The following is a 25,206-nucleotide window of genomic DNA, read 5'->3' as shown; positions in this document are numbered from 1 at the left end:
GTACATTCAGTGTGATTTCATGCTTGCAACAAGTTGCCAGGTTAGGTAATCACTGAAGCTTTCTCGGCGTACGGAGTGCTTGCAGGGTTGTTGGAATTTCCCCCGCATGCCTACCAGCATGGGAAGTCTTGCCGGTGATTTATTTTCAGTTAACTCAAGTGAGCGAGGCTTATGCCGCCAATTCCATCCTAGCCACAATCACGTAGATCGACCCGATCATATCAAGTTTCCAAGTTTAAGGTACTCTTCACAATTTATACCAGATAAAGACCTCGCCCTTTCCCTGCCGTTACTTCCCAGTGTCAACTCAACATCCGGGTTACGATAAGATCCAACGAAAAGTGAGTGATAAAGACGCAGATGCCAATGAGATGCCCTGTGTGACTGTGTCTCTCCGAGTTACGTCCGAGGACAAGGTCTGGAACCATCAATTGAAGTCCGCTAAGGGATGAGGTCAAGTATCCGAACTCAGTGTCAGGCCAATGGAGACTGAGTCTAACCTAACTTGAAATCTAGCAGAAGTCAAGCTTCTATTAGCGGACCTCAGCTTGAAGATGTTTGCGCATTGACATGATAGATATGGGTGAGAGCTAGAGCTGCAGTGGTCGGTGACTGGGAGGTCGCTATACCTTCCGTACCTGAGATTCTTACCGTTGCTAGAACCAAGAAATGCAACCACTTCCCGTTCAATGCTCTTCTAAAGGAGTCTGGTAATACCTACTAAACGAGAGCTCAAGAAGTCCGGAGTGTGCGGTCTTGATATATGCCACAGTTTCGTAAGGTACACCTTAGTAGCCTTAGTTCAACTATGCTCTACCCCTAACCCCTGACGCGTGTATCCGACTTATGTTGTTGCAGTGGGCGGCCTTTGTGAACGTGTACCTAGGGAGGTACATTCAAATTGGGTTCGCTATAGGAATGCTGAGACAGTTATAATTCGCCATTGAGTCCACCCGCGCGGTTACGCTGCTTCGATATAAGTGCTGTAATCTCAATTCTGCCTTAACTGCACCCCAATGCTTGGATCTAGTCCATGACGCCGTACACTGGCGCGCGTTGAACCGGTCCAGCGAGTCCTTGAATCGAGGCTACAGGTCGCACATCGGCATATTCCACGAGACATCCTACATCACCAGCAGGGGACTTCAAGGCCATCTAAGACAACATGCGGCGTCTGTGCATGCGGGAAACCAGTGTGAAAGTGCGAAACTAAGCTAGGTCACGGGAAAAGATGAGTGGGTAAGGACGCTGCTAGAGGGTTCGTACCCGGAACAGCACTCACGCATGATAGGGGCCGCAAACTGGACAGTGAGGCAGAGAAACGGTTGAAGGGGGAATCAGGGCGAAGAAGGAATAGGGACTTGTCGTTACATGTAAGATTTATTGTTGGTATCATATAAGCCTTAAAACTATGTTACTGCGCTTTCCATGTTTCTCTTTTGAAGACCAAGTCGGTGCTTTCCTACCGGCCCTGATTGGGAATGTAAACAGTCACATCCACAAACTCCAGACACCATATCCAAGACAAAAAGTAAATGCCGGCTACGTCAAAGAGCCCTTCCCGGCAGGTTGTCCTCGTCGTGCTCGGCCTGGTAGATGTCCTTGCGTACTTCGTGCATGTCGATGTGTGCGATTGCTCCATCGCCGTCGAAGATGCGTGCTATTTCCTCCAGAGTCGGACCCCTTGTCTCGACGTAGAAGAACCAGACAAACACCAGCTCGCACAAGTCCCAAAGAGTGTAGAAGAGCATGAAGTTCCAGTGGTTTGGCATCCGCGCCCACGCAAGCTTGTTGGTTTGACTAAAGTAGTTGAGGAGGCAGGTCAGTACCAGCATACACAGACGGAGAGATGAGTCAAACTTACTTGCTGAGGGCGAGGATAGCCTGTACCGTGATGTTCATGATCATCATGCCCTTGGCGCGGAGGTGGAAGGGTAAGACCTCCAGCGCGTAGGCGACTAACAGGCCCGAGAAGCCAATGTCGTAGAAGATGCCGAATATCCAGATGAAGACGAGCTGCGCGTGGCCCGAGCCGACGTTCTGCTCGCCCGAATTCTCGTAGACAGCACCGGTCACGGTCCAGCATGCGAAGGAAATTACCATACCGAACATAGAGACGAGGAACAGCGGCCGGCGGCCGAAGCGGTCGACGTTGAGCGCCGCCGTGATGGTGACGATGAGGTCAAGAATCGTCTTCCCCGTCGACATGGCGAGCTTCTGGTTCTGTGCCCTGATGCCAGCGCCCAGGTAGATCGTGTCCATGTAGTTCGAGAAGAGGGCATTGCCGCTGTACTGCGAAATGACGCCCAGCGACACGATGATGGCGAGACGCCACCGGTTACCGCGGGTGGCGAAGAAATCCCGATAACTAGTCGCACGCTCCGTCTCCTTCTGGATGCGAATCGTCTCCTTGATCTCGCGGAACTCGAACTGCACCGTGGCGTTGTTGAGGTTGCCCCCGCCATGCCATTTGGACAGGATAAGCAGCGCCTCCTCGTTGCGGCCCTTGTCGATCAGGTAACGAGGCGACTCGGGAATCCACCAGATGCCGCACAGCTGGACGAGCGATGGGACAATCTGGAGGAGCGTGATGGAGCGCCAAGACCAGTCGTTGTTGATGTTGGCGGTGCCCCACGCGATGCACGACACGAGCAGTGCGCCCGCGTTCCACAGGCAGTTGTAGATGGCCGTGACGGGGCCACGATGTTGTGGATGGCAAATCTCGGTCAGGAGAAGCGGCGATGCCATCTGCGCCAGCGAGTTACCGAACCCCAGCAGGTAGCGGCCGCCCATGTACACTGCTCTCCATGTCAGTAAGGGTTCGAGCAAGGTGCGGGTGCCTACCCACTCCCGTATCCATTGCAAAACGCGGTCAGTAACCCGCCCATGATCATGAAGAGACAGCCGAGGACGATGGCTGGCCTCCGGCCGTAGTGGTCGGCCACGTAGGGCGTAATGAAGAACGACGTGATGGATCCGATGTTGAACATGTTTACGAGGATGCCGAGCTTGCTGTCGAGCACGGGGTTCGAGAGATGCGGGTCGTCTTTGAGCTCGGGGAAGAAGAACCATTTCCACAAATCGATCTGCTGCGAGGTGTTGACAAGCATCCCGTCGTACCCGGTCGTCGCTGATGCCACCATGAGGATGGTGCTCAAGCAGTAAAGCTTCCTCAGGTGCGGCTCTTTTGTCCAGTAGACCCTTTGAAACCGTGGCGCATCTTCCATCTCCTCAAACCCGGGCGAAACCGAGTCTAACCTCGTGCTGGCTTTTGGCGCCATTGCCGACTGCACCGCTGGCCGCCTTTCTCAGTACGTTGGTCGGTTATAAGAGGTCTCAGATAGAGTTTTCTTTCGGGGGGAGGAGCGTGAGGAGTTTCTCGTCGGATCATCGAAAGCCTATCCAGGCTCAAGGTGGTGTAGACGAGGGGACATTCGTATCCTGGGGGCACGAGCAGCACGTCCTAGTACTTCTGGGGTTCAGTGCTCTTCTTGAGGTTGACCGGTAGGGGGATACGATCTCTGGTAAGGAGGGGCACCCTAGCGGAAAGTGGACCACCTAACTCCGATGAAGGTGAGCCTGTCAAGGCCGGGTCGCGACGGTAGGGTGGCCGATGAAACCCCAGGCCGTCTGGGGGGCCACTAGCCTCGCGTCCCGCATATTGGAGGATTCATGGTGGGCTTGGCACAAGACCCAAATGGCGAAGCGGACACTTGGATCCCGAGTCATCGTCAGAGGTTACGCAGCGATGCAGGTGAGAGCGGTGATTCGATGTCTTGATGGATAGGTCTGGCTTCAGAATATGCGTTCTAAGGAACTATATCGACATCAACGTTAGTAAAGGTAATGTTGAACGTGCAATACTTCGTACAACACAAGACCCCGGAAGAACCCTTGGCCGTGGAAAGGCAAGGGCATGGTTACTGGCTATTTTTGAGCAGGTCGCTACTACAGTCCTCGTAGACATCCACGGTCGAATTTCGCTAGACCTGGGTGTGCCAATCGACCGGAACGAGAATCAAGGATCATGGATTCGAGCCGACATGGATGCACAGGACAGACAAACCGTCAGATGTTGGGGTTTTCAGGTGTGCAGTACCTACCTGCCAGTGTATGTATGTACAGTACAGTACAGTACAGGACAGACGTTCTCTGCAAGGCCTTCCGGAAGATTGACCCAACTAAGAAGGCCCGGATGGTAAAACGGGAAAATGGTGGGATACAGCTAGACGACCAATCGCCGATGGCCTGATATTGCCATTGCATCAGCCCGGTTCGGACTGATGGCCATCTGATCGGATTGCTTGCGGGGAACCGAGGAAGTTTGGAAGTCTGATGTTCGCCGTCCGAACTTGCTCGATTAGAAGAGCACAGCTTCTCGAATCTAGCGTTTGGTGACAGCTTTGCGCACAGACGGAGAAGCGGTGTCATCACCTTCCATGCTCTGAGCGTTCGCAAGGTAGCCCAGAAAATCGAAATGAGCCATGGATCAAGCGACCAGGAACCCGCTGGATTGGTCAATGGACTGTGCCGCATGCAGTGAGCGCAAGCATGAGTATGCAGGGGCTGCAGTGTTGGCGGGAGGCATCCCATGTTGGTGTAAGTGAATTCATGCTTTGCCCAACGCTGGGTGGGGATAGGCATGACAATGGATTTTGGTGCTGTTGGCGGCGGTTTGTGGACGAGAAGCCGTGCTGAATTTTTTCGCCAGCTTTTTTGTGGTCAAGAAGCTCCCCGGTTTCCGGCCCGGAAGTCAGGGACGAAAATCCGGGGTAGAAGGCTGGACTGATCACCAAAAATCCACAATCACGGGCACAGGCGAGATTGCCCAGCGACCAAGTGGGGCCCAAAATTCCTGGGGAAGACCGCAACCCAAGATCAATGGACGCTTCATGGAAGCCATCATGATGCTCCACAGCCAGCGCAGTCTCGTCCGTCGTTCCTTCCTCATGTTCCTGGTTCCCCAGCCCCCAATAGTGCGCGCTAGTCGTGCTCAAAGCTTCTTAGAGGTACCATCATAAGTGTAGTTAAGGATCATGGTTGGTTAAGGATCACCAGCCACCTGCCAGGGCTTGGCCACAGGTGTCGCTAAATTGAACCCACGGTTGACTGTCCAACGCTGCCACCTGAACACCTGCAAATCGGCTGGGGACTTGACACCTGGCGAGAGTCGAGGCACCTGTGAGCCAAGACTTGATGAAGGCTTCTAATTGGCTCTTGGCAGGCTGATCCTTAGCTGGCCATGATCCTTAACTACACTTACGATGGTACGGACTACGGTAGTTTGCGTCCACTCGACATGTCTTCCCTGAGTCGTGCAGATCCCCGTCGGACTGTTAAGAGGGGTAGTCGAGAGGCCGATTTTTGGGTGCAAAATTTTGCCTGCACTAACAGTTACCATGTACTGTACCGCTGGACAACGAGAAAACCTGTGCCCACGCGACAACGAGAAATTGATGCACGTCGCTCCAATACATGCTCGCGGTTCCCTATCAAACCAAATTGAAGGCAAGAATTGAAGACACACTGTTGAGCTATATTTCCAACCGGGAACACGCTCTTCGGGAGACAGCAGCATGCATGCGTCTGTCACTCACTGTCTGTGCTCCGGCGGCACGGGACGAAAGCACGCGTGCTGCAGCGCACGGTATCGCGGCGCGGCTTGACCGCGCCATTGGAATTTGTGATGGGCGTGGAGTTCTTGAATTCCTCCACCTTACACGCAGTACTTGTCCGCTCTCACTAACAGGAGGGAATGGTGCCTGGCAAGGACCGAGCTGCTATGGATAAACCAAGCTATCCCTGCCTACCTACACGTAGGTAAGTAACTGCTAATGACACAACTGCAATGTGCAGAATGGCTGATACCCCAACTCTGCATGTATTGCGAGATTTCGATGGCATAAACATGATGAAGCCGAGACGCCATACTTCTTAGCTTACAAAACAGACAGCGCGAAACAGCTACTAGTAGTTCTGCTCCAGCGCCGTCATATTGTAGGTCCATTTCCCGCGTATGTACGGTACAACCTGTGTGCATCATTGATCAAAACAAGTGTGTCTTGAGCGGTGCATCCTGCAGAGTTTCGGTCTATTTTAGACCCTTTCACCGTCTGCGCACTTCACGAGGCATGAGGACCGCAAACCACATGTTTTCATCCTCTCAAGATTCAGGGGTAAGGACCACAAGTCATCGCTGTCACTGTGTCAGAGAGGCGTTGGGCCAGGGATACTTTTGACTGTATCTACTTACTCAAGGCTGTTTCCCGGGTCCTTGAGGTAGTCACTCAAGGCTGAGTACCTTAGGTACCTTAAGCTCGTCTTCGCACCCCATAACCGTGTTATTCAAGACATCCAGCAAGTCAGGTAGTTGCAAAGCGTACTCCTCACGGTTGAGGACACCCAAGCTCGCGCCTTGATTGTGCGGTTACACCAAGAGGAGCAGGCGTCGATACACGTGTCTAAGCTTTGGGTTTGCGCCATCGTTCCACAGCTTCTCCCTCGCCACTATACACAGTATAAGGCCCTCATACGCCGAAGTCGCCTGACCCCTGTTCTTCTGTAAATGGCAATATTGCTCGAGCTGCTGCATTGTCTACTGTTGAGTATATATGGCTAATGGCCATGCCTCGGTTGCAACAAGCAATCGGGGTTCCTGTTTTTATCATCTACTGTTTAAGGCGGTCATCGATGGCTATCTCCCAGAGATCGGTCACCTTGCTGTCCCAGACTGTGTACCTAGGTTGAAAGGGGTTGGATAACGGCCGGACAAAGGATAGGCGCTACTTCAGATAACGTCATCCAGTTCCGTAAACATTCAGGTCCATGGGAACTGAGGTTGCAGCTTCACTTCCTCTCTCCCTCGGCTACGAATTGTCGAGGCCCGCAGATGTTCAACGTACTGCATCGTTGCATTCCAACCCCTAATGCCTTTCTATCCCGGACTTGAACCGTACTGTAGCACCGTCTTGGGGTCTTGTCATACCTAAAACGGGGAAGTATCAGACTCGTATAGCTCCGCCCTAAACCCGATGGATCCTTATCATTGAAGGGAACATGCAACGTGTATAGCGCCGTTAAGATTCTACCAGATCAATGGAACTCTGCTTGAAGCAAACGAAACTCTGTGTTGGTATCCTCGCGTAGGTAGCCACGAAGGGCAGATAGGGCAGGCAATTCTCAAGGAGACGAACATGAAGACACGTCAATGGGTGTAATAGCATTATAACTATTCATCAGAGACCCGACAGGACAACGACTGAGGCCCGAAGAAAGGAAATTTCTGTATACTAGACCGGGACTGGGCGGTTTCTTCCACGCATTCCACTCTTCCCCTTGCCTCCCGAGTCGAGCTCATCCGAAGCAGCGAACGTCGTGAGCGCTGTGGCCAGGCAGGGAAAAATAGATGGCGACATCGCTGTTACCGCACATACACTGGTTGGCTCGACCTCCGAATGCGTTCCGTCCGTCGTCGCAGAACAAGCAGCCTTTCCCAGTCCCGGCAAGGCAAAATATGCCTTGATTCAAGCAGTCATTGAGATTGTTGCAAGTGGCTGCCACGCTTGGTTAGTCTCTAGGCTGGGCAAGACTTGACTTCTCTCGATGGAGTTAAGTAAGACAGCAGGGTCTTGGCAGCGCACCTCTTTTCTCAATGTTGCTCGACTCACGAATTGGGAGGGCTGGAACCACCGTCATGGCCGACAACTTGTTATCCTCGGCTGTGCCGGGTAGTTGGGTGACTGGCCAACACAATGCCGTACCGGCAAAGGAAAGAACGGCCAGGAAGGGGAACACACGAGTCATGGTGATGTGATAGAAAGAATTACAAAGAGCCTGGACTGCCTCAACGGCTCGGCTGCGAGTCAATGAGAAGGAAGCTGGTCAGTTGGACGACGTCTGCGGACGCTGAGAGAACTTGTCAAGGCTGAAGAGAGAACGATCTCCAAGACTCGGACCTTCTTATAGTCATTGACGGCAAGAAAAGCTTGGTCTCAATGGGATGATCTTTTCTCCCGAAGTGGTTGAACTTGGGCAGGTCGCCATGTATCCTCACTGTGTAGTGTGTACGTTTCAAGTGTCCCGTGGCACCAACCGCGGACGTTGGACCTTGCAATGCGGCGCTTGGAAGCCAACGAGAGATTGCCTCAATCTCAAATTAAATGGAATGGACCATGCCTTGCTACGCCCTCGGAGGAAAAGGCCGGTTGGATCTCTGGATGTCCGAGACTCCCAGGTAGCTGCACCAGCACGAAGCCTGCCTTAGTTACCTGGCTCTCGAAGTCGACCTTCATCTCGCGGATGCTGTTGGCACGACCCTCAGAAGAAGGGTAGTATTTCATGATTGTGCTAATCAGCGAGGCGGATTACCTGGTGCTACAACGACACTCATTCTAATCATGCAGTGACTTGCCAAGTGATTACCTTAGTTATCCCGACTTTTGTCTCATACGCGCTACATGTACTCGACTTTCAGGTTCACCGGGAAGGTGATGTCACGGTATTCCACAACGGCCAGGCCGATGATATATCTAACTGGAGTCATCGTCAGGATCGCAGCAGAAGTCTGTCGTCCTTGCATAACGTTCTCTTTAGTGGGAGTTGCGGTGTCGCAACGGTGAAGCAAGGCCATTGGGTAGCCCGAAACTGATTGACATCCCCGGTCTCTTACCTAGATTGTGCGTATTTGAGTTACTAGTATTTCCTCAGGGACTTTAAGTACCTAGCCATCAAGGCTGGTTACACTGAGTCGTTTACAGATGGTCTATCTTGACAAGTCTTTTGATACGAGATGAAGGGTGGGCAATGTCTGCTCAGTCACAATGGGCTAAACGTACCTAGTTTTAACCTCGTGAAGATGACGGATGGACATATGACATCCCAACTGGTTCTTGATAGCGAACTTATCCTCAGCGTAGCACATGGCACTAGACAGACGGGCGCCAACTCGCGAGGGACCCCCTCTCGAATTTGATGCCGGTGTAAACCGGCATAACAGCCCCAACAAAGGCAGTCGTGATTGCTATGAATGACAGGGCTGCCCTCTCTTCTCGCTCATTACCTTGGTTCATCGTCTTTAGGTTAATGTTTCCAGTGCATCGCCATCATTGACCACATCACAGATAGCCACCCGCCTTCTAGCTAACCCACCCTTCGTTCTTGAAGTTCGGTAGCCTCCTTGCCCGTCACGGTGCACAATGACAACAGTTGACGAAATCCGAGTTGCCATCGTCTAGGCTTTTCCAAGAATCCCAATGACCAGATCAAATTATCGTACGTTGCCCAATAACCCATCCACGTTCCAGCTCAGACTCTCGACACCTCGCCGCCGCTGCAGCCTGGCCAGAAGCCAAGCTGTGTGCTTCCCCGCAGCTCCTCAACTCTCATAACAGGCAAAAGTCCATGCCGGTAGTCGGGTACAATAAATGCGCCTGCAATATTGAGGATGGTGATTCGGGCTGCTTACCCATTTTCGCGACGAGACCCCTATACTTAGCATCGATCCCGGGTGCGGAACGCAGATGTTTGGTTAAGGTATACCTTACCTCCCCGCCCTTACCGGTCGAGAGCAACATTACCTGCGTTCCGTTGGATACCACCTTCCCTGGAACCGATCCTCAGCATCAGTCCCGTCCCCAAATCACCGACTCTGTGTGTGACGTAACTGCAGCTGATATTGGTGATTCGCCCGGTCTGGACTCCGTCCGTTTCCTGGGCCGGACGTGCAGCCTGGGCAGCACTTCTCGAGATGGGTTGTACAGATTATATGGGGTAGTCTGCGTGAGACAATCTTGATGCTGATTCGGCACTGGGAGATTACCAAGGCATGGCAAGCACCCAGTGTTCATGTTGTAGAATCATAGGATGCAACCGCACTGTTGCAACGACTGGCGAGACTACTGACGAACTGCATCGGATGCGGAAGACCCGGGTCGGTTCACACCACATGAGGTTGTCTAGGAAGTGCTCCGCTGACAATGGTTGAAAAACCTCACGCCCAGGTGAGCACGGGAGTTCCAACTATATGAACAACCGGTATCAGCCAGTCCTCACTCCCGTCTTAATCCTCCTCTCAACCCCGTCAGGAGTCTCAGCTGCAAGCAAACCTACCTACCTCTCAGGCTAGACGTCCGACACCATGCTCCTTCAACTGACACTTCTTCTTGCCAGCACCGGCCAGGTGCTTTCCATTCCTCCGCGTGGATCCTGTCAGCCATTCCACCCGGAACCTCGCTCAACCCATCTCGACTGGAACACCCCGCGGCCAGACGACGGCGGGTTCCTCGCCAACCGGACCGACGTCCACACCGAAGAGTTCTTCAACAATCCTCCAATCAAGCGATCCAGTCTCCCCGCCCAGTCCGTCTCGGCACCCCTGAACCCCCTTCTCGGCCGCGCAACCCCAGGCCAATGGGAGAACCTCAACGGCAACGCCATCTACCACGCAGCGCCCGCATCCTGGGGCGGCTCCCGCCTCGACGTCTTCTACATGCACCGGGACCGGAAATGCAAGTACAAGAGCCGCGACCGCTACGACGGCGGGTGGTCCGACTGGAACGACCTCGGCGGCTCTCTCGACGGCCCACCAGCCTGCTGCAGCCGCAAAAACGACAACTACCACGTCTTTTGCAAAGGCACCGACAACCAGCCGTGGCACCGGTCGTACAACCCGGGCAGCGGCTGGGGCCCGTGGCAGAGCATGGGCGGCACCATGAAGCACTACCCATCCACCTGCTCATGCGGCAGCAAGCACGTGGGCATCTATGTGACAGCCCCCGACGGGCAGTGCTGGCACCGCAGGTACGACGAGGACCGCAGCGGGGGCTGGTACAGCTGGGAGAACATGGGCGGGTTCCTCGACAGCGCGCCCAAGGCGGTCACCTGGGGTGAAGGACACACCAGCGTGTACTGCAAGGGCGATGACGGGCAGGCGTGGCATAAGAAGTACGAGAACAACGCTTGGGGCGACTGGGAGAGTCTCGGCGGGTCGCTCGACGGCGAGCCTGCGGCTTGTGCTTGGGACGGGCGCATGCACATCTTTGTTAAGGGCACCGACGGCGCGTGCTGGCACAAGGCGTACCGGAAGGGGAGCGGGTGGGGTTCGTGGGAGAATATGGGCGGCAAGCTCAAGCCGGGTAGGGCGCCGGATGTGGTTGTGTGGAAGGGCAAGATGGAGCTGTACATCACCGGGGATGACAATGCGGTGTACCGCAGGGTTTGGGAGAACGATAAGTGGACCCCGGGCTGGGAGAACATGGGGGGGAACGTCGATTGGAAGCCTAGCGCCGTCACCTGGGACGATGGTAGGTATGAGGTGTACGGGACGGCGTCGGACGGTAGCTGCCGGCGGTGTTACTGAGCAGAAAAGTTCAAAAGTGTGTCGTTATGGTCTTGACGTGTGATGCTCGGCAAGTTGAGGTGGACAATGCGCGGATAGCAGGAGCCTTTCTTTGACAGCGGCAAGCCGGTTGGGGATTCCCCTAGGCAGTTGTTAGCTCAGCTCTCAGGCTCAGATTGCACCTTAATGATACCTACCTACGGCAGGCATATTTGGCCGTCTTCATTGCAGTTGAGACCGACCGACAGCTCGAGGCCGGCTCCCTTCAGGTACAGCGCATCTTGCATTATGGTATTGTAGTGTATCCGTTATAGTACATGTCGCTCTATTCCTTCACAGCTTGTATTGCCGGCCGCCCATTGTAACTGCGTCATCGACATAAGGGATTAGATAACTGCATCCCGAGGTCCCATTTCAGACTTAACGTTCCCCTACACCGAACACCCGGCTGAAACCTCAAAATTTCCGCCATCATGATGCAATCACATTCTTCGTCAGGAAAGTTTTAGATACCCTTTCTCACTGCGACCCTTCGGAAACTCCCCAAAACTGATGGGCGGTTCTGTCGAGCACATCCGACCCGTTCAGGACCCTGTCCCGTAAATCCTCGACGTGCCCCGGAGCCCTATATGCGGCCTGCACCAGGAGTGGGGTGAGGCTGGCCATGACATTGTGACCGAACTCGCGGTTGGTCAAGGGCTTTCGGCCCCAGTAGTGCCGGACCAGCTGCCCTGTGCACCCGGTGTCGGCAACCTCAGGAATGCCGTTGGCCTCCTTGCAGGGCAGCATGCGGATGTACTGCGGATGGGTATCGATGCTGTAGCCGTCGAGGAAGTCGTAGCGCACCATGGAGCTGAAGGCGGCCTGCTCGTGGAAGATTTTGTCCTTCCACTGGGCGCAGCCCTTGTAGCGGGTTTCGGACGGGCACTCTGCCCAGTCCTTGAACAGTCGCAGCGTGTTCTCACTCTTCTGCGCGATGATGAAACCCGAATTGACGTTGGGCTTGTGGTGCGAGTCCCAGTTGGGGTCTCCGGCAGGGTCCTCGGCCATTGCCACCATGACCTCGGGGCCAATCTTCCAGTAGTTGAGCAGCCACTCGAGCGGCAGTTCGGGCGACGGAAACATGGCATCGTAGTCGAGCATCACAACCAAGTCGTATTCCTTGAGCATCTCGCGTGTGAAAATGACCTTGGACCAGTGCGGCGCGCGGTCGGCATACTGCGGCGCGCGTATGAACTTGTACGTGTAGCCGTGGATCTGCGCATATAGGTAATGGCTGAGGAAGCCCGCCGAGGGGCTCCCCAGCTTGTCCCACGGGGGCAGCTCGTGGGAGAAAATGCTGCCATCGCCCGCGAGGTCGCGCGTGTCGACGTCGAGAATGCAGACACGCTTCCCGAGCGGCTTGGTGTGAACCAGCTCTTCCGGCGGGGGAAGCCGCTTCTCAGTCCCATCGAGCGTCGTGAAGCTTGCTGCCGTGATCGGCACGACAACCGGTGCCCACAGCGCGCGGATCAGGTCGGGGAGCGAATTTGTCGCGGGCTCGGGCGGTGACCCACAATTCTGGAGTGTCGGGTGTGGTGGGGAAGGGTATTCGAGGACTACTCTCGGTCTGGGAACGTCAGAAAAAGATAATCTTGGCCTGCCGACGACGACGGCATCATTGATGCTTACTTCGGCAACGACCCATTGTACAACCCGGTGGCGAGGATTAGCGCGATGACGAGAACTGGTAGCAGAAACAACAGTCGCCGCCACAGTTGCGGGAGGTTCTGGAAGGCCGTCATGCCCACCGCCCGCGCGAGCGCGGATTGCGAAAAGCCCCCGGCGGAGCAGATCAGCCTTGGAAAGATGAGACAGGCGGTAACTGCGGCAGTTGCGGGAATTGGCGGCCGAGTCGGCCGAGCGACGTGACCGGAGAAAAATCCGGAGAATGAACCCCGGGAGAAGTTGGTGATTAACGATCGGATGGCGAGGGCCGCGACGCAAGAAAAGTTCGCGATTGCCGTTGAGAAAGAAGAAAATTAATTGCAGGTGCTAGAAACGGGATGGGAAAGGGGCAAAAAGGTAAAATGAGGTTAGAAGTACGAAGTAAGCTGACATTCATCCGAGACTTGGGGCGACGGGCCATGGAAGCGATCTTGGCCAACTCGTCCCATGTTTAAAAGTTGGGTTGAAAGGCCGGAACACGGCAGGCCAACGGCCCAGACCTTTTCTAGGCATGATATGATTGGATTGCCGATGCGCAAACGATGCAATGGAGTTGACCTCCTTAACGTGAAATTAAAAAAGGCGAATTCTCCTTTTGCGCAGCACGCTAAGATTAGGCACATGAGGCAGATAACCCCGCGACGCCACTCAGGAGTCTCCATTCAACCCAGTACCCAGCCACAGGTTCCACAAGCAACTCCACTCTGAAGCTATCGCCAAGGCTTGGCAGACAGGTCTCAATCCACTGAATCCGGCGAGACGTGCCTTCCCAGCTAGATTTGCAGGTGGCACGCACTACTCTAGATAACACAGCTTGAGCTTGATCTCGGTTGTTTTGAGGTATCAATATTCCGGGGTTGAGCTTCTTATACTTTGGTGGTTTGTGTGGTTGTTGTTGTTGTTGTAGAGAGGTAACTGCAGCTCTTGCCTGTTTGCCAGAAGACGACTCGGATTTTGCCAAGAGTTGACAAAGCTACAGAGTTTACGAAGTACTTCGTACGGAGACAAAACCTTCCGGGCAGCACTCTACAGGCTCGACGGTCGCACTTTGATAAGGCAATGTACAACCTTTTCCTTGGTTAGCTGCTAGATGTCCCAAATGAAGTATGTTGCTATCTTAAAAGACGCATTCGCATGCTGCAGATCAAGCTCATAGCTGCCGGGCACTCAGGAGTCAGGAAAGTATTCGGGCTCCACCAGTCAGCCCTGCCAATGCTGACCTGTCCCCGCGCGCCACAGCCGCCTGTCTGGAGGCGCCAACCCTAACCTTGCCAATGGACAACGTCCTAGGGTGGTTACACTATACTAATCTACAAGCCATCTATCCGTAGATAATCCAATTAGATGTGTTGAGTCTCTATCTTAGATACTCGCGGTAATATATACGATACTAAAATCAGAGAACATTCAGTTCCTGCAAGAGGGCTATAATTTAGTGTGGTGATCTAGGCTCCCTCCGTTCCCCCCCTCGTCCATTAAACACATGCAGTACTGTCCGAGGCGACGGACCGACGGAGGAAGGAAGAGAGGTCAACGTAACGTTAGTGGAATTTGTTAGGGCTACCAAAGAAAGGAAGAAAAGGAGGGAAAATCCCAGGGCCAACGTACAGGCTAGAAATAGGGGTGTGTGGCTGGCTGAGGTAAGCAGTCAGTGTGGGCCGGGCCCTGGCCCACACGACACGTTTGACGCCAAATATGTGTAACGTTATCCAGGATCAGTCAGTCTCCCACTCTGCTCAGCAGATTAAGCCACTACCTCACTCTTGCCTAAGTTCCTGCAAGTATTACTCCTACATACGTATGTGCCCAGATACTAACTAAGAGAGAATTAGAGCAAATCAGAGCTGCCATGCTTGCGCAAAATTGTCAAAATCTCCTCCCATGTCTGCTGGTATAATTCGGTGCTGCGTTCGCTCGACAGGAGCTTGCTTGGACTGAAAGGGAGAAACGACGGTATCAGTATAACCGGCCGGCAGGATTTCATTCTCCACCCATGAAAAAAATCGCATGAAGCAGACTTACGGCGGATAGGTATCATTCGTCCAGAAGCGGCCATGGCTCTCTGGCCCTAGAGCGGTCGCGCTGATCATGGTGCGCGCGCCCTGCTCGGCCGTGCGGCCCATGATAAAGTAGGTGATGGCCATGATGATGCGGGTGAGCAGCGGCGTCCCGCTCAACATGTTGGTCTTGCACAGGCCGGGACACGACGCATTCACCACGACCCTCTCGGCCCGAACATCGCCGACCCGCTCCGCAACGCCACGCATGGCATACCACCCAGCCAGCTTGACCAAAAAATACTGCTTGATGTGGTCGAACCGCGTCTTGTCGTTGATGCGCTGCACCAGCGTCTGGTCCCGCGGCACGTCGGCGTCGACGACTTCGTTGTGCGCCACGCTGTTGACGAAGGAGATGACGGGGAACGTCCGCTCGTCTACTGTCGCACCCTCGGTCGACTTGGGTAGTGCATCGGCGGCCGCCTTCACTTTGGGCAGCAGCAGCAGCGCCAGCAGCGTCGGCGCCAGCACGTTGCACTGGAACGCCATCTCGTACCCGTCCGGGCTTACCGTGTACTTGTGCGGGGCCACGCCGCCCGCCTGGTTCAGTCCATCAACGTCAGTCAGTCTAGCTCAACCATACCAGTAGGTTTTCCTTTTGTGGTCAACAGCTCCAGGTCAGATTCAATACATACCAGCTGCACCACGTGCAAGGGCGCAGTTACACGCTTGCCCAGCTCAGCCGCGAAGTCGGCGACGGTGCGGAGGCGCGAAAAGTCGAGCGTGAGCACGATCATGACGTCGGGGGAGCAGCCCGACGCCGCCGCGATGGCGGCGCGGGCCGCGGCGCCCTTCTCGGCCGTGCGCACGCCCAAGATGAGCGGGTTCGCGCCGAGCCCGGCATACTTTATAGCGGCCTCCAGGCCGAGTCCCGAGTTGGCGCCCGTAACGAGGACGGCCTTGTTCCGGAAGAGGGTGGGGTCCGTGACATCGGCCGGCGGGTGGCGCGCCGCTTGCCAAAGGGCCGAGGGATTGGACATGGTAAGGGAAAGGTCGGGTAGGTAAGGTACCTAGGGAGGTAGGCGCCAGCCGCTAATGCTGGGGACTGCTATGGTATGTATGTGGGTGCTTGGCTATCCAGAACTGCTAAGAAAAGGCTTGCTTTGGGTGAAAATCGTGGACGGGACCTGGCGGAGGGGACAAGGTGGTAAGGGGCGGGAGGATCAGATGTGTTGGGTCACCTATGTGCTAACCAATAAATCGAGGATTCAGGAACATCGTTTTCTAAGTTTGTTGGCTGTTGGTCCTGGATATCCAGTTGTTATGTAGCTTGCTACTTATGAACAGCACCTCACCCGGCTGTTGGCGTTCTGAATCTTGAGTCAGCCGATACTTCCCAGCCGATACTTCCTGTTCAAGTTGCCTGGATTCCAACCCGCTTCTCTGCCGATTACCCCGAGCCGACAGATTTTCTTTTACCAATTACCGTCGAATAGGTATGCAATAACACCGTCCACAGTTCATCTTTAGGCACGGTACAGAATGCGGCTCCGTTGTGGTCCAGGTCCTGTGTTGGCCGGCAAAGTGCAACTTGAAATGGAACCTGCTGCCAACGTGCAGGTAGGTAGTCAGCGCGCTCAAAACCCCCCCTGGCGACTAGATGCCTACTTTGACCCACCTCGCCCTTCATGTTGCAAATCGTACCTTAACTGAGGTACTACTACTACTACTAGTAGCTGTTCAACTCCCGGGCCCTGGATTTGGATTTTGCTCTTCCCGTCAAACGCAGGCGATTTTTGGTCTTTTGGAATTTGAGGTGCTAGTTTCACCATAAGCTCGGCCTACTAACCTGTTCCTCTCCTGTTCAAGTCTGCCGGCTGGTGCGGTCAACATGGCGGTCGCTCTTCTATCCGTTGTTGCTGTCACAGCTGCTGCGTTTGCGATATGGTCTTTCGCAAAACGGCCGTCGCCCAAGCTTGACCTACCGTATGTATGCTTCGACGGGGACAACTCACCCTCACGTTACAGGGCCGGATACGCCGAGCTCTTGTCTCGGGGCTACAACAAAGTGTGACTCTTCGAATCCTACCGTCCTAAGCTAAAGAAGCTGGTTTCTAATCGTTCTTTTCAGTACACCAAGAACGACCAGCCGTTTTGCATACGCAACCCCAATGACCCCAAACGGCCCATGATCATACTGCCATTCAAGTACCTCGAAGAGGTGAAATGGGTCCCTGAGAGCCGTATGAGCTTTTGGCGCCACTTAGACATGGTATGTACACACGATATCTACGAGCACAGTCGCTCTGCTGCTCTCATAGTTGCTGTGATTGCGCTAACCGCCATCATTCCCTACGATACTTACCTTAGCAATCCATCCTGACTCAGATCGGGGGGCCGGGCATCACGGACGAAGTGGCTCGTGCCGGCAGGATCGGCATGAATAAAGGCCTCGGTTTGTATCCCCATCTGCTGGCACACCTTCGGTTGCTCGAGGACCTCTTGATTATTAAGACTCTAAACCCCACCAGTCCATTTGATCGAGCGCCTCCAAGAGGCTTGTCTGGCTTCCTTCAAGAAAGAGATGCCACCGTGCCAAGGTAGGTAGTCCGCCCGTCGTGCTCCCCCTATACGCTCCCAGCTTCCCACGCCTCTTGCCCGCCCCTGAAACGAAGGGGAGCGAGGGGGGGGGTGGGGTGCCTCCTTGCTAGTCCGTTATAATCTAATCTACCATGGGGCAGATTGGACGTCGATACAACCATACCAGTTGATTTTGCGAGTATTTGCCAGCATGTCGGCCTGCGTAGTCGTCGGTCCTGAGCTGGGTGGTCTCGACTCGGAATGGCAGACGCTGTCCATGAGCTACGTTGCGGCGGCCCTGAGCGCTCCGGGGCAAGTGAAGCAGACGTACCCGCCTTGGCTCTACTGGCTATCTCAGTACATTCATCCCGGAATTCGCAGCATGTGGAGGTATCGCCGGCGCGCCGGGGAGCTCCTGGCTCCCGTGCTCGGAACCCGCAGGGCTGCGGTGGAGAGGGAGTTGAAGGAGGGCAGAAGAAAGACAGGTGGGCCGCGCGAATACGAGGACTGCGTGCAGTGGCTGCTTGATGCACACTCGTCCTACGGCAAGACACTCACGCCGGACCAGCTGGTCCAAGACCTCTTCGTCATCATGACCGCGTCCATCCACACCACTTCGGGCACCGCGCTCTGCATCCTCTTTGACTTGATCGACCACCCAGAAGCCGTTGACGAGATCCGGGAGGAGATTGTGCGGGTGCAGGCAGCGCATCCCGTGTGGACCCGCCAGGCGCTGGGCGAGCTGCGCGTCTTAGACAGCTTCATGAGAGAAAGCTCACGAATGCATGCACTAACTCAATGTATGTGTGTTCTCAGCACGCCTGCTCCCTATCTCTCCCACTTCTCCTGTTTCTCTCCGGTCCCCGGGCGACGATCCATCAGCTTAACGTGTACTAACCAGTAACACATCCTATAGACACTGCCGTGCAGCGAGTAATCACGACAGGGCCATGGGTATTCAAGGACGGGCTCGTAATCCCCACAGACCACGAAGTGGCCTTCCCCAGCTACCACCACAACATGGACCCCGACATGCACCCGGATGCTGGCAAGTTCGACGCCCACCGCCACCTGCGCAAGCGTACCGGGCCCGACGTCCACAAGTTCCACTTCGCATCGGTCGGCGAGGATTTGATTGGCTTCGGAGCCGGCCGGCACGCCTGCCCGGGCCGGTTCTTCGCGCAGGAGACGATAAAACTCATGTTCGTCCACCTGCTGATGGGCTACGACTTTCAGCACACTGACGAGGGCCTCAAGGGCCCGCTCTACCTGCCAAATAATTTGTTCATCGTGCCCAACCCGGCTTTACCTGTTCTGGTCAAGGCGAGAGCGAGAGAGGTTACGGTGGTATGACAGGTAACGCTCTCAGCTAGTTGTGAGAGGGCTCGGTGTTTAGGGTCAAATGGGCATGATTATTTGTGTATTCAGTCTTGAACAGTGACAGTCTAGGTAACCAAGGCACTGATACTTAAGGTATCTCAATCTTCAATGGAGTTGCACTAAGGGGCTTGGAGCCTCCAATGCCCTGTGACGGTCTCCTTATAGTCACCAAGGCAAATCAACCTCTTCCGTCCAAGATTAAGAGATCCATCACCCCTTTCGCTAATTAGCTGGCTGTGGCTGCGGCAGCTCAGAGAGATACAGGCCCGGCATATAATGCGGCAGCGGCAGCTCCTGCGTCTGCCCTCCGCCTCCACCTGTAGCATGAGGCTGCTGCCCTTGCTGCTGCATGTGCTGAGCAGCTTGCTCGTCCACATCCACGGGCGCCACATGCACCCTCACCGCGCCTAGGCCCATGCCTACAACCTCTTTGTCACGGTCGCCGCCTGAAGCTTGAACGCTGATGACCCCGTTGGGTGATCTGGGCGACGATTCGGTTTGGTCGACGGGCGTCACCTGGCTCCAGCTTCCAATGGACACGTGGCCCGGGTTGTGTTGGCCGTTGTGTTGGCCGTTGTGTTGGTACTGGGCCGCTGGCTGCTGCTGCGGGCTGGTGTTGTTGTTGAACTGTTGCGGCGGTGGCGGCGGCGGCCCCTGGTGCTGGTGGTGTTGTTCTTGCATGTGAGCTTGCGGTGTTCCTGCTCCATGGGAATCTCCGCGCTTCCGACGCATTTACAGCCATGCGATGAACGCCACCAACCCGGCTAGAATCGCTACCCCGCTGACTACGCCGCCTACTATCGCGCCTGTGCTGATGGGATTAGACTCGGAGGCCGCTGCGGTGGCGGTTGCGGTTGGTATGGAGGTTGTGGTGGCCGGAATTTGAGATTTTGAGTCCGTCGATGTTGATGAGCTGAATGTTGTGGACGAGGTTGTGGACGACGAGGTTGATCTCTTGGTAGTCGAGGCAGAGAACCCGCCGGTTGGTGTGGCATAGAGGGGGATGAACGTATCTGTGCTATCACACATGATTAAAGACAAGCTTCGCATGTCGACGAGGGTGTGAGCGTTGCAGTAGGGGGAAGAGATATCCGAGCTGCGAACATGACGGTATGGTTAGCGTGGGGCCGGGACCAGCGATCTCTTGCTTTACATACCAACACCTAGTTGACACCCCCCGGGTACTGCACAAGCCTTTCGTGTACGCGGCATAGTCGAGGCATGATGTCTCTATACGGCAGCTGGTTGCCCCCTTGCGGCAGCAGCCTAACGAACGGCATCAGTCACTTCCCCGAGGCGCTTCGGAGAAGAAGAGTTCTGTCAAAGAAGCATTGCTTTCGCTTCCTGACAATACTTGTTGTACATACCAAAGACGCCCGCAGGCCCTGCACTCCAGCTTGTACTGCAAGTGTATTCGGAATCAACGCAGGTGAAGGCCCAACCTAGGTGACCAGGGAGCAGGCAGTAAGTTAGCAAGTCGTGCTCAGACTGACAGCGAGATGGAAATGGACAGTAGATGGATTACCGAGCTTGCCCGATTCGTAGGCGCAGCTCCTGCCTTCATCGCGCCTCAGAAGCTCCGGGAGCACCGGTCCGGGGGTCGGGGGTGGGCTCAGCCGGAAATTCGCCATTCGGCCGGTGTCAGCGTCGATGGCGTCGGTCGGTCGAGCCGACTGCCAGCTCGGTGAAAACCGGAAGCCATGAGCTGCCAAGGGTGCAAGCACGAGCTGTGCAAGAATTCTCAGGCTGCTAACCATAGTACAAGTACTGCCACCCGATGAAACTGCAAGAGAAGTCAACGCGCAGAAGCATTCAAGTGAGCAGCCGGATCCATGGAGCTGAACTGAGAAACACCGCTCTTTTCAATTTCCCGGTCAAGCAGCCCCAAGGCTGCCCTTGAATTGACAAATGCGCCTCTTGATCAGCTACGCTGCACACTATCGGCTTCGTGTCAGTGACCAGGTCGGCGATTGGATGTCGGAAAACTATTGTCTCTAGCGCATCCATGATCTCAGCCTCGATCACGCAAAAGCGCGGAGTGTGCCGTTGGTGGCTGGGCTGATGATCACCGTAGCTCATACGTGTACATGTGCACTGTGTAATGAGAAATCCACAGTCGATCATGATGCTCAGCCGAGTCATCTGAGACTGCGAGATAGAAGAATGGCTCATATACCCAAGTCCTATGATACTGCCGTTCTAGAGCTTGCACGCTTGCTACCTAGCAAAAGGGACGTCAACAGAAACTAGGAACATCACTGCATCCATACTACGAGTCGTTCTCGGGCTTGCGGGCCCAGACGACCCTTTGGAGGTAGTAGGCATGGTGCTTTGCCGAACGGATCTCGCGACGCAGCATGGCGAGGTAGACAAGAATCTCTTCTCGTGTCCAGCCCAGAGTGTTGGCGATGAAGAGGATATATCCCTCAGCATCCTGGTCCAAAACCATCTGTGAAAAGCGTCCAATTTCGTTCAAGCGCTCGTCTTTGGGCCAGGGGCCGATGGGGGTCTGTAGCAACGGGGTCAGTTATTTCAGTTGATACTAGGCGAGTGCGTATATGAAGAGGCGACCGACCTTCAGTTCGTGCTGTTGAATGTCAACAAAGCCAGCCGCCTCCATGCCTTTTCTCTGCAACTCATCGGTGTAGACGGTAAATGTTTGGCCAAGCTTCTTGCCGCCCTCGGCAAAGATGCGTCCCCATTGAGCAATGGCATCTGTCTCCTTGACGGTGCCGTCGTCGCTGATCATGAAGGCGTCGGGTTCGTAACTCTCAATGTAACCCCCTGGTTTTACGATTCGGTACGCTTCTTTGAAGAGCTCGTTCCAATCCTTGACGCTGCCCACTAGCCATCGCATATGCACGTAGTCAACCGAGTTGTCAGCAAATGTCCATGGCTGTGTGAAGTCCTCGATCTCGCTGCGCAGGTAAGCGTCTGGACAAGCCGTTTCCTGTTGGTCCTGCCACATGACTTACAATTTGAGGTTTGGCGGGACCCAGGAGGGCTGGATTGGCGAGATATCTGTACCGATGACCTGGGTGTCGGGGAACTCATCGGCGAAGTCGCTAGGAGCAGTCAACAAGGTCTGATTGCGCTCAAGCACTTAGAAGACGTCTGGACTCTACTTACATGGCCCAAATACCTGTGATACAAGCGAAGAGTCCTCAAGTTAGTAAATATGACAAGTGATGATTGATCTGTCAATCGCAAGACGAACCTGTCCCTGTGCCAATATCAATTGCTTTCTAAAATGATGCGAATCAGCATTTTGACGACGTCAAAAGGCGGAAGCAAAGCAATTGAGCAACATATGCACATACCTTAATGTCCTTCTTGATGGGCGCCAGGTGGAGCTTGCCATCCAACTGCAGGGTCAAGTTATGGTGTCTGCTAGAGTCAGTGACGGAAATACCCAACTGGCCACCACTGGCACGTACAGCATGTCATTGGCCTCGGACTGCCTCTCGTCGTTGGAGGCCCTGGGCGAATCAGCACTTGACGTCGCATGCAAACCTGTAAAGCATCGACAGAGGCAGTTGCTCACCAGTACTGGGCATTGCTATGCGCGCTGTGATAGGTTCGGCCGTAGAGGGTGCGGTACTCGAGAATGCTGGAGGTGATGGATGCCGTGGAACTTTCGACATCGGTTCCGAGCGATGAGTCCGCATCTTCGGTCACTCCAGGAGGTGCCTGATCCCAATCAGCCGTGTCCGGCTACCTATGTCAACCTCCAATGCTCGCTCGTCCTACCTGCGAGGTCCAGTACTCGGCCGGCAACACGCCAGTAGTAGATGCGGCGGCAGGTTCGGCGGGTTCGGCCGGAGCGGTCGAGGTGCTTGGCTCCGCCGGAGTGGTGGCTGCCGCCGCGGCCGAAGTCGATGGCGCATCCGTGGCCGGAGCGGGCTGCTCGGTAGTGGTTTTCTGTTCCGCCATGGAGAAACCCTTTGTGGACTGAAGCGGAGAGTCCGAAAGATGGTGAGACAGCACTGTACGGGCGTGTAACCGGACGGCGTGATGCGAGTTATTTTACGGACCGGACAACCCAGCAAAAGTCTTGACGACCCCGCGGACCATGGAGGCATGGAGGCATGTAAGCAGGCCAGTGCCAGTTGTCACCTGTCATGGAACGCGGCGAAGCGGGGCTGATAACTCGACTCGGCCTAGCCGTTTGCCGGGTGACCGGGTAGCGTGCATCCGACAGCTGTTCGCAGAACCAACATGCGGTGATATCGAGGGGTAGGTTACGTCCAAACAGTTTACGTGACTGCCAGGTGCGTCCTGAACCCCGCACGCCGGTGACCTTTGCCAGCTCCGTCGCCCGTTCAATGCTTCCGATTTGCCAATTCTAGTAACCCACGTTAATGCAGCCTGTGACGAACCGAGACCGGGTAGCGCTACTGTTTTGAAAACATGTGGTTTAAGATTCCCTAACATTACTTATCTAGCTGATATATCTCGAACGATATCGCCCGGGCCAGCATGCAGCAGGACATGCAGCCCCTATTGGCATTAAAATAATAAGACGAAGTGTGCCCACTAATCCCGGAGTATGTCCATGTTTCCAGGACAAAGATAAGCTCCATCATCCCCCACTCCCGACCTCAAGAACCATAGCCCAATCACACTGCAGGCTGCGCAGTTGTATTCGCAGTACCAGGCGCGGCCGTCGAAGTGGTGAGAGGACGATCCTTTTCCGCGTCGTGGGCGGTGACCCCTCTCTTTCTCCGGTGGCTTGCCCACATCAGGGCCTCGAGGATGGTATTGAAGAGGAGGAACACACTATTTTGTGTTAGTCTCATGCAGATATCGGGCAACAATGCAGGACGCACAATCCAATGATGGTAAAAGCCTGCACAGCGTGCTTGTGCCCCAGACGGCCGAAACCAGGAGGCGAGTTGTTAAGCGCCCGGCGTCCGCTGTAGTCCTGCGACGAGAAGATGAGGGACGTGAGCCACAGATACGTGAGCAACCAAGTGAGCGGCAGCATGTATCCTCGGTATCGCTTGAGCGCTGGCAGGACCATGGCGAGCAGGTAAAGAAAGAGGGTGAGGACGGCCTGCAACGCAGTTAGACTACCACCAACTCTGGAATCCTCTGTTCGACATACAATGACTTCCATGTAGACCAAGTGCGTCCCGCGAGATCTAGAGTGGCGGATCAGGTACGACAAGATGCCGGTGATGATTGCCGACGAGGCTAAGATGACAAAGTTGTTAAGTGCAAGGAGGGCGCGAGCGATTTTCCCCTCAAAAAATCCCCTTCTCGTATCCATGATGATGTCTCCTGAACTGCAATGTGATAAATTCTTCAAGGTGCCGGTTAGGAGGAGAAGAGAAGATGCGGTGGAAATTGAGAAGAACGGCTCCTCACTTTTCTCAAGTTCTTCACTACTAATGGGTTTCTATTATACGCTATGGCATACCTCCTCGCAGGTCGCGAGGTGCTGGTTGGACCTTTGTTTTGTTGTCGTCACTAGTGCGTCTTGTCCAGGACAATGAACGGGTACCGAGTCAGGAGAGCAACAATAAGCCCAGAGGTTGCCTATGAATGACGTCGGTGCAGCTGGGAATATTCAGATACATCCAGGTAAAGAATCTATGGATGAGCCGACGGAGACGGTATGATGACGTCCATTTGTGCACAAATGTTGAGTTGATCCTCAGTCAATTCATGAATGGCCGTAACGTGCAGCTCGCAACCAGGATGCGAATGATCACGGAGATGTATTCCGCCTCCTTTACCCATACAAAGTATACTTCCAGGTAGTAGTACCCTGTTCGAGTAAGCTGCCTTCATGCCATGGATCAAGAAAACACGACGACGAACCTACTGCAACCCCGGATAGCTCCGTTCTTTCGCCTGATCGTTTATTGTTCCGCTTAGGTGGAAGATCTTAAAGCGGGAATCAAGGCCACCTCCACGAATGATTCGCCGATGGAAGTTGTTGTCGATGAGAACTTGGATACATGGGATCATCAACGATACGTCCTCAGGGCTTCTATCTTAACAAGCGTGTTGAGATTCAGGGGCAGACACCACAAGCCATTTTATCACAGGACGCAGTACAGTACAAGTCGGTGGGAGCAGGGTTATCTTACTTGTATCTACCTTAGTTACTAGTATTCAAGCTGCTCCCCAGGCGTTTGAGCTACTAGTACCTACTCAAGGCTGAATACAATCATGTTGGTACCCCATAACCGTATATTT

The 25,206-nt window shown here is 54.6% G+C and overlaps 10 protein-coding genes across 10 annotated transcripts; 2 read left to right on the top strand and 8 right to left on the bottom strand.

Annotated features, from left to right (window-relative positions):
* Positions 1 to 1,547: 1,547 nt before the first annotated feature.
* Positions 1,548 to 3,281, bottom strand: N656DRAFT_720362 (sugar transporter-like protein; the record flags this gene model as incomplete). The annotated part of the gene is made up of 3 exons (XM_064812441.1): positions 1,548 to 1,800; positions 1,865 to 2,798; positions 2,849 to 3,281. 3 exons carry the CDS (start codon positions 3,279 to 3,281, stop codon positions 1,548 to 1,550), a joined length of 1,620 nt encoding a protein of 539 aa, XP_064664885.1.
* Positions 3,282 to 3,927: 646 nt separating this feature from the next.
* On the bottom strand, positions 3,928 to 4,925 carry N656DRAFT_516736 (uncharacterized protein). The gene has a single exon (XM_064809928.1). It carries the CDS (start codon positions 4,642 to 4,644, stop codon positions 4,069 to 4,071), a length of 576 nt encoding a protein of 191 aa, XP_064664884.1. The 5' UTR covers positions 4,645 to 4,925; the 3' UTR covers positions 3,928 to 4,068.
* Positions 4,926 to 9,897: 4,972 nt separating this feature from the next.
* Positions 9,898 to 11,592, top strand: N656DRAFT_785426 (fucose-specific lectin). Its single transcript, XM_064816385.1, has one exon. The coding sequence runs from the start codon at positions 10,136 to 10,138 to the stop codon at positions 11,354 to 11,356; it is 1,221 nt and encodes a 406-aa protein (XP_064664883.1). The 5' UTR covers positions 9,898 to 10,135; the 3' UTR covers positions 11,357 to 11,592.
* A 262-nt stretch (positions 11,593 to 11,854) lies between these two features.
* N656DRAFT_772671 (uncharacterized protein) lies at positions 11,855 to 13,119 on the bottom strand (the record flags this gene model as incomplete). The annotated part of the gene is made up of 2 exons (XM_064813949.1): positions 11,855 to 12,944; positions 13,007 to 13,119. The coding sequence occupies 2 exons, from the start codon at positions 13,117 to 13,119 to the stop codon at positions 11,855 to 11,857; spliced, it is 1,203 nt and encodes a 400-aa protein (XP_064664882.1).
* A 1,736-nt stretch (positions 13,120 to 14,855) lies between these two features.
* N656DRAFT_772670 (NAD(P)-binding protein) lies at positions 14,856 to 16,079 on the bottom strand (the record flags this gene model as incomplete). The annotated part of the gene is made up of 3 exons (XM_064813948.1): positions 14,856 to 14,859; positions 15,065 to 15,639; positions 15,735 to 16,079. The coding sequence occupies 3 exons, from the start codon at positions 16,077 to 16,079 to the stop codon at positions 14,856 to 14,858; spliced, it is 924 nt and encodes a 307-aa protein (XP_064664881.1).
* A 1,359-nt stretch (positions 16,080 to 17,438) lies between these two features.
* Positions 17,439 to 18,976, top strand: N656DRAFT_785420 (cytochrome P450). The gene is made up of 4 exons (XM_064816384.1): positions 17,439 to 17,494; positions 17,571 to 17,639; positions 17,781 to 18,419; positions 18,536 to 18,976. Exons 3-4 carry the CDS (start codon positions 17,831 to 17,833, stop codon positions 18,970 to 18,972), a joined length of 1,026 nt encoding a protein of 341 aa, XP_064664880.1. The 5' UTR covers positions 17,439 to 17,494; positions 17,571 to 17,639; positions 17,781 to 17,830; the 3' UTR covers positions 18,973 to 18,976.
* A 77-nt stretch (positions 18,977 to 19,053) lies between these two features.
* On the bottom strand, positions 19,054 to 20,103 carry N656DRAFT_785419 (uncharacterized protein). The gene has a single exon (XM_064816383.1). It carries the CDS (start codon positions 19,729 to 19,731, stop codon positions 19,222 to 19,224), a length of 510 nt encoding a protein of 169 aa, XP_064664879.1. The 5' UTR covers positions 19,732 to 20,103; the 3' UTR covers positions 19,054 to 19,221.
* N656DRAFT_515584 (uncharacterized protein) lies at positions 19,562 to 21,148 on the bottom strand. Its single transcript, XM_064809927.1, has 4 exons — positions 20,525 to 21,148; positions 20,367 to 20,441; positions 20,157 to 20,265; positions 19,562 to 20,095 (listed from the first exon to the last, which is right to left on the bottom strand). Exons 1-4 carry the CDS (start codon positions 20,754 to 20,756, stop codon positions 19,732 to 19,734), a joined length of 780 nt encoding a protein of 259 aa, XP_064664878.1. The 5' UTR covers positions 20,757 to 21,148; the 3' UTR covers positions 19,562 to 19,731.
* Positions 20,868 to 23,191, bottom strand: N656DRAFT_785414 (S-adenosyl-L-methionine-dependent methyltransferase). Its single transcript, XM_064816382.1, has 9 exons — positions 22,750 to 23,191; positions 22,544 to 22,689; positions 22,437 to 22,478; positions 22,320 to 22,386; positions 22,217 to 22,244; positions 22,129 to 22,141; positions 21,975 to 22,064; positions 21,575 to 21,917; positions 20,868 to 21,508 (listed from the first exon to the last, which is right to left on the bottom strand). The coding sequence occupies exons 1-9, from the start codon at positions 22,930 to 22,932 to the stop codon at positions 21,269 to 21,271; spliced, it is 1,152 nt and encodes a 383-aa protein (XP_064664877.1). The 5' UTR covers positions 22,933 to 23,191; the 3' UTR covers positions 20,868 to 21,268.
* Positions 23,192 to 23,617: 426 nt separating this feature from the next.
* Positions 23,618 to 24,607, bottom strand: N656DRAFT_785413 (uncharacterized protein). The gene has a single exon (XM_064816381.1). It carries the CDS (start codon positions 24,269 to 24,271, stop codon positions 23,795 to 23,797), a length of 477 nt encoding a protein of 158 aa, XP_064664876.1. The 5' UTR covers positions 24,272 to 24,607; the 3' UTR covers positions 23,618 to 23,794.
* Between the last annotated feature and the right edge of the window lie 599 nt (positions 24,608 to 25,206).

Source organism: Canariomyces notabilis (assembly GCF_033297395.1).
Source record: "Canariomyces notabilis strain CBS 508.74 unplaced genomic scaffold N656scaffold_45, whole genome shotgun sequence".
Lineage (NCBI taxonomy): Eukaryota > Fungi > Ascomycota > Sordariomycetes > Sordariales > Chaetomiaceae > Canariomyces > Canariomyces notabilis.
The sequence above is the reverse complement of the archived record's forward strand: the minus strand, read 5'-3'. Positions and strand labels throughout refer to the sequence as shown.

Coding starts and splice junctions, on each gene's coding strand:
- N656DRAFT_785419 (XM_064816383.1), bottom strand. CDS start 19,731: ATGCGTCGGAAGCGCGGAGATTCCCATGGAGCAGGAACACCGCAAGCT.
- N656DRAFT_785413 (XM_064816381.1), bottom strand. CDS start 24,271: ATGGATACGAGAAGGGGATTTTTTGAGGGGAAAATCGCTCGCGCCCTC.
- N656DRAFT_785414 (XM_064816382.1), bottom strand. CDS start 22,932: ATGGCGGAACAGAAAACCACTACCGAGCAGCCCGCTCCGGCCACGGAT. Junction 22,690..22,749: donor CCGAGTACTGGACCTCGCAG/GTAGGACGAGCG, acceptor GATTGGGATCAG/GCACCTCCTGGAGTGACCGA. Junction 22,479..22,543: donor CATAGCAATGCCCAGTACTG/GTGAGCAACTGC, acceptor TGATTCGCCCAG/GGCCTCCAACGACGAGAGGC.
- N656DRAFT_785420 (XM_064816384.1), top strand. CDS start 17,831: ATGTCGGCCTGCGTAGTCGTCGGTCCTGAGCTGGGTGGTCTCGACTCG. Junction 18,420..18,535: donor AATGCATGCACTAACTCAAT/GTATGTGTGTTC, acceptor CACATCCTATAG/ACACTGCCGTGCAGCGAGTA.
- N656DRAFT_785426 (XM_064816385.1), top strand. CDS start 10,136: ATGCTCCTTCAACTGACACTTCTTCTTGCCAGCACCGGCCAGGTGCTT.
- N656DRAFT_515584 (XM_064809927.1), bottom strand. CDS start 20,756: ATGGTTAGCAGCCTGAGAATTCTTGCACAGCTCGTGCTTGCACCCTTG. Junction 20,266..20,366: donor AGGGCCTGCGGGCGTCTTTG/GTATGTACAACA, acceptor GCCGTTCGTTAG/GCTGCTGCCGCAAGGGGGCA. Junction 20,096..20,156: donor GGGGTGTCAACTAGGTGTTG/GTATGTAAAGCA, acceptor TCATGTTCGCAG/CTCGGATATCTCTTCCCCCT.
- N656DRAFT_516736 (XM_064809928.1), bottom strand. CDS start 4,644: ATGCCTATCCCCACCCAGCGTTGGGCAAAGCATGAATTCACTTACACC.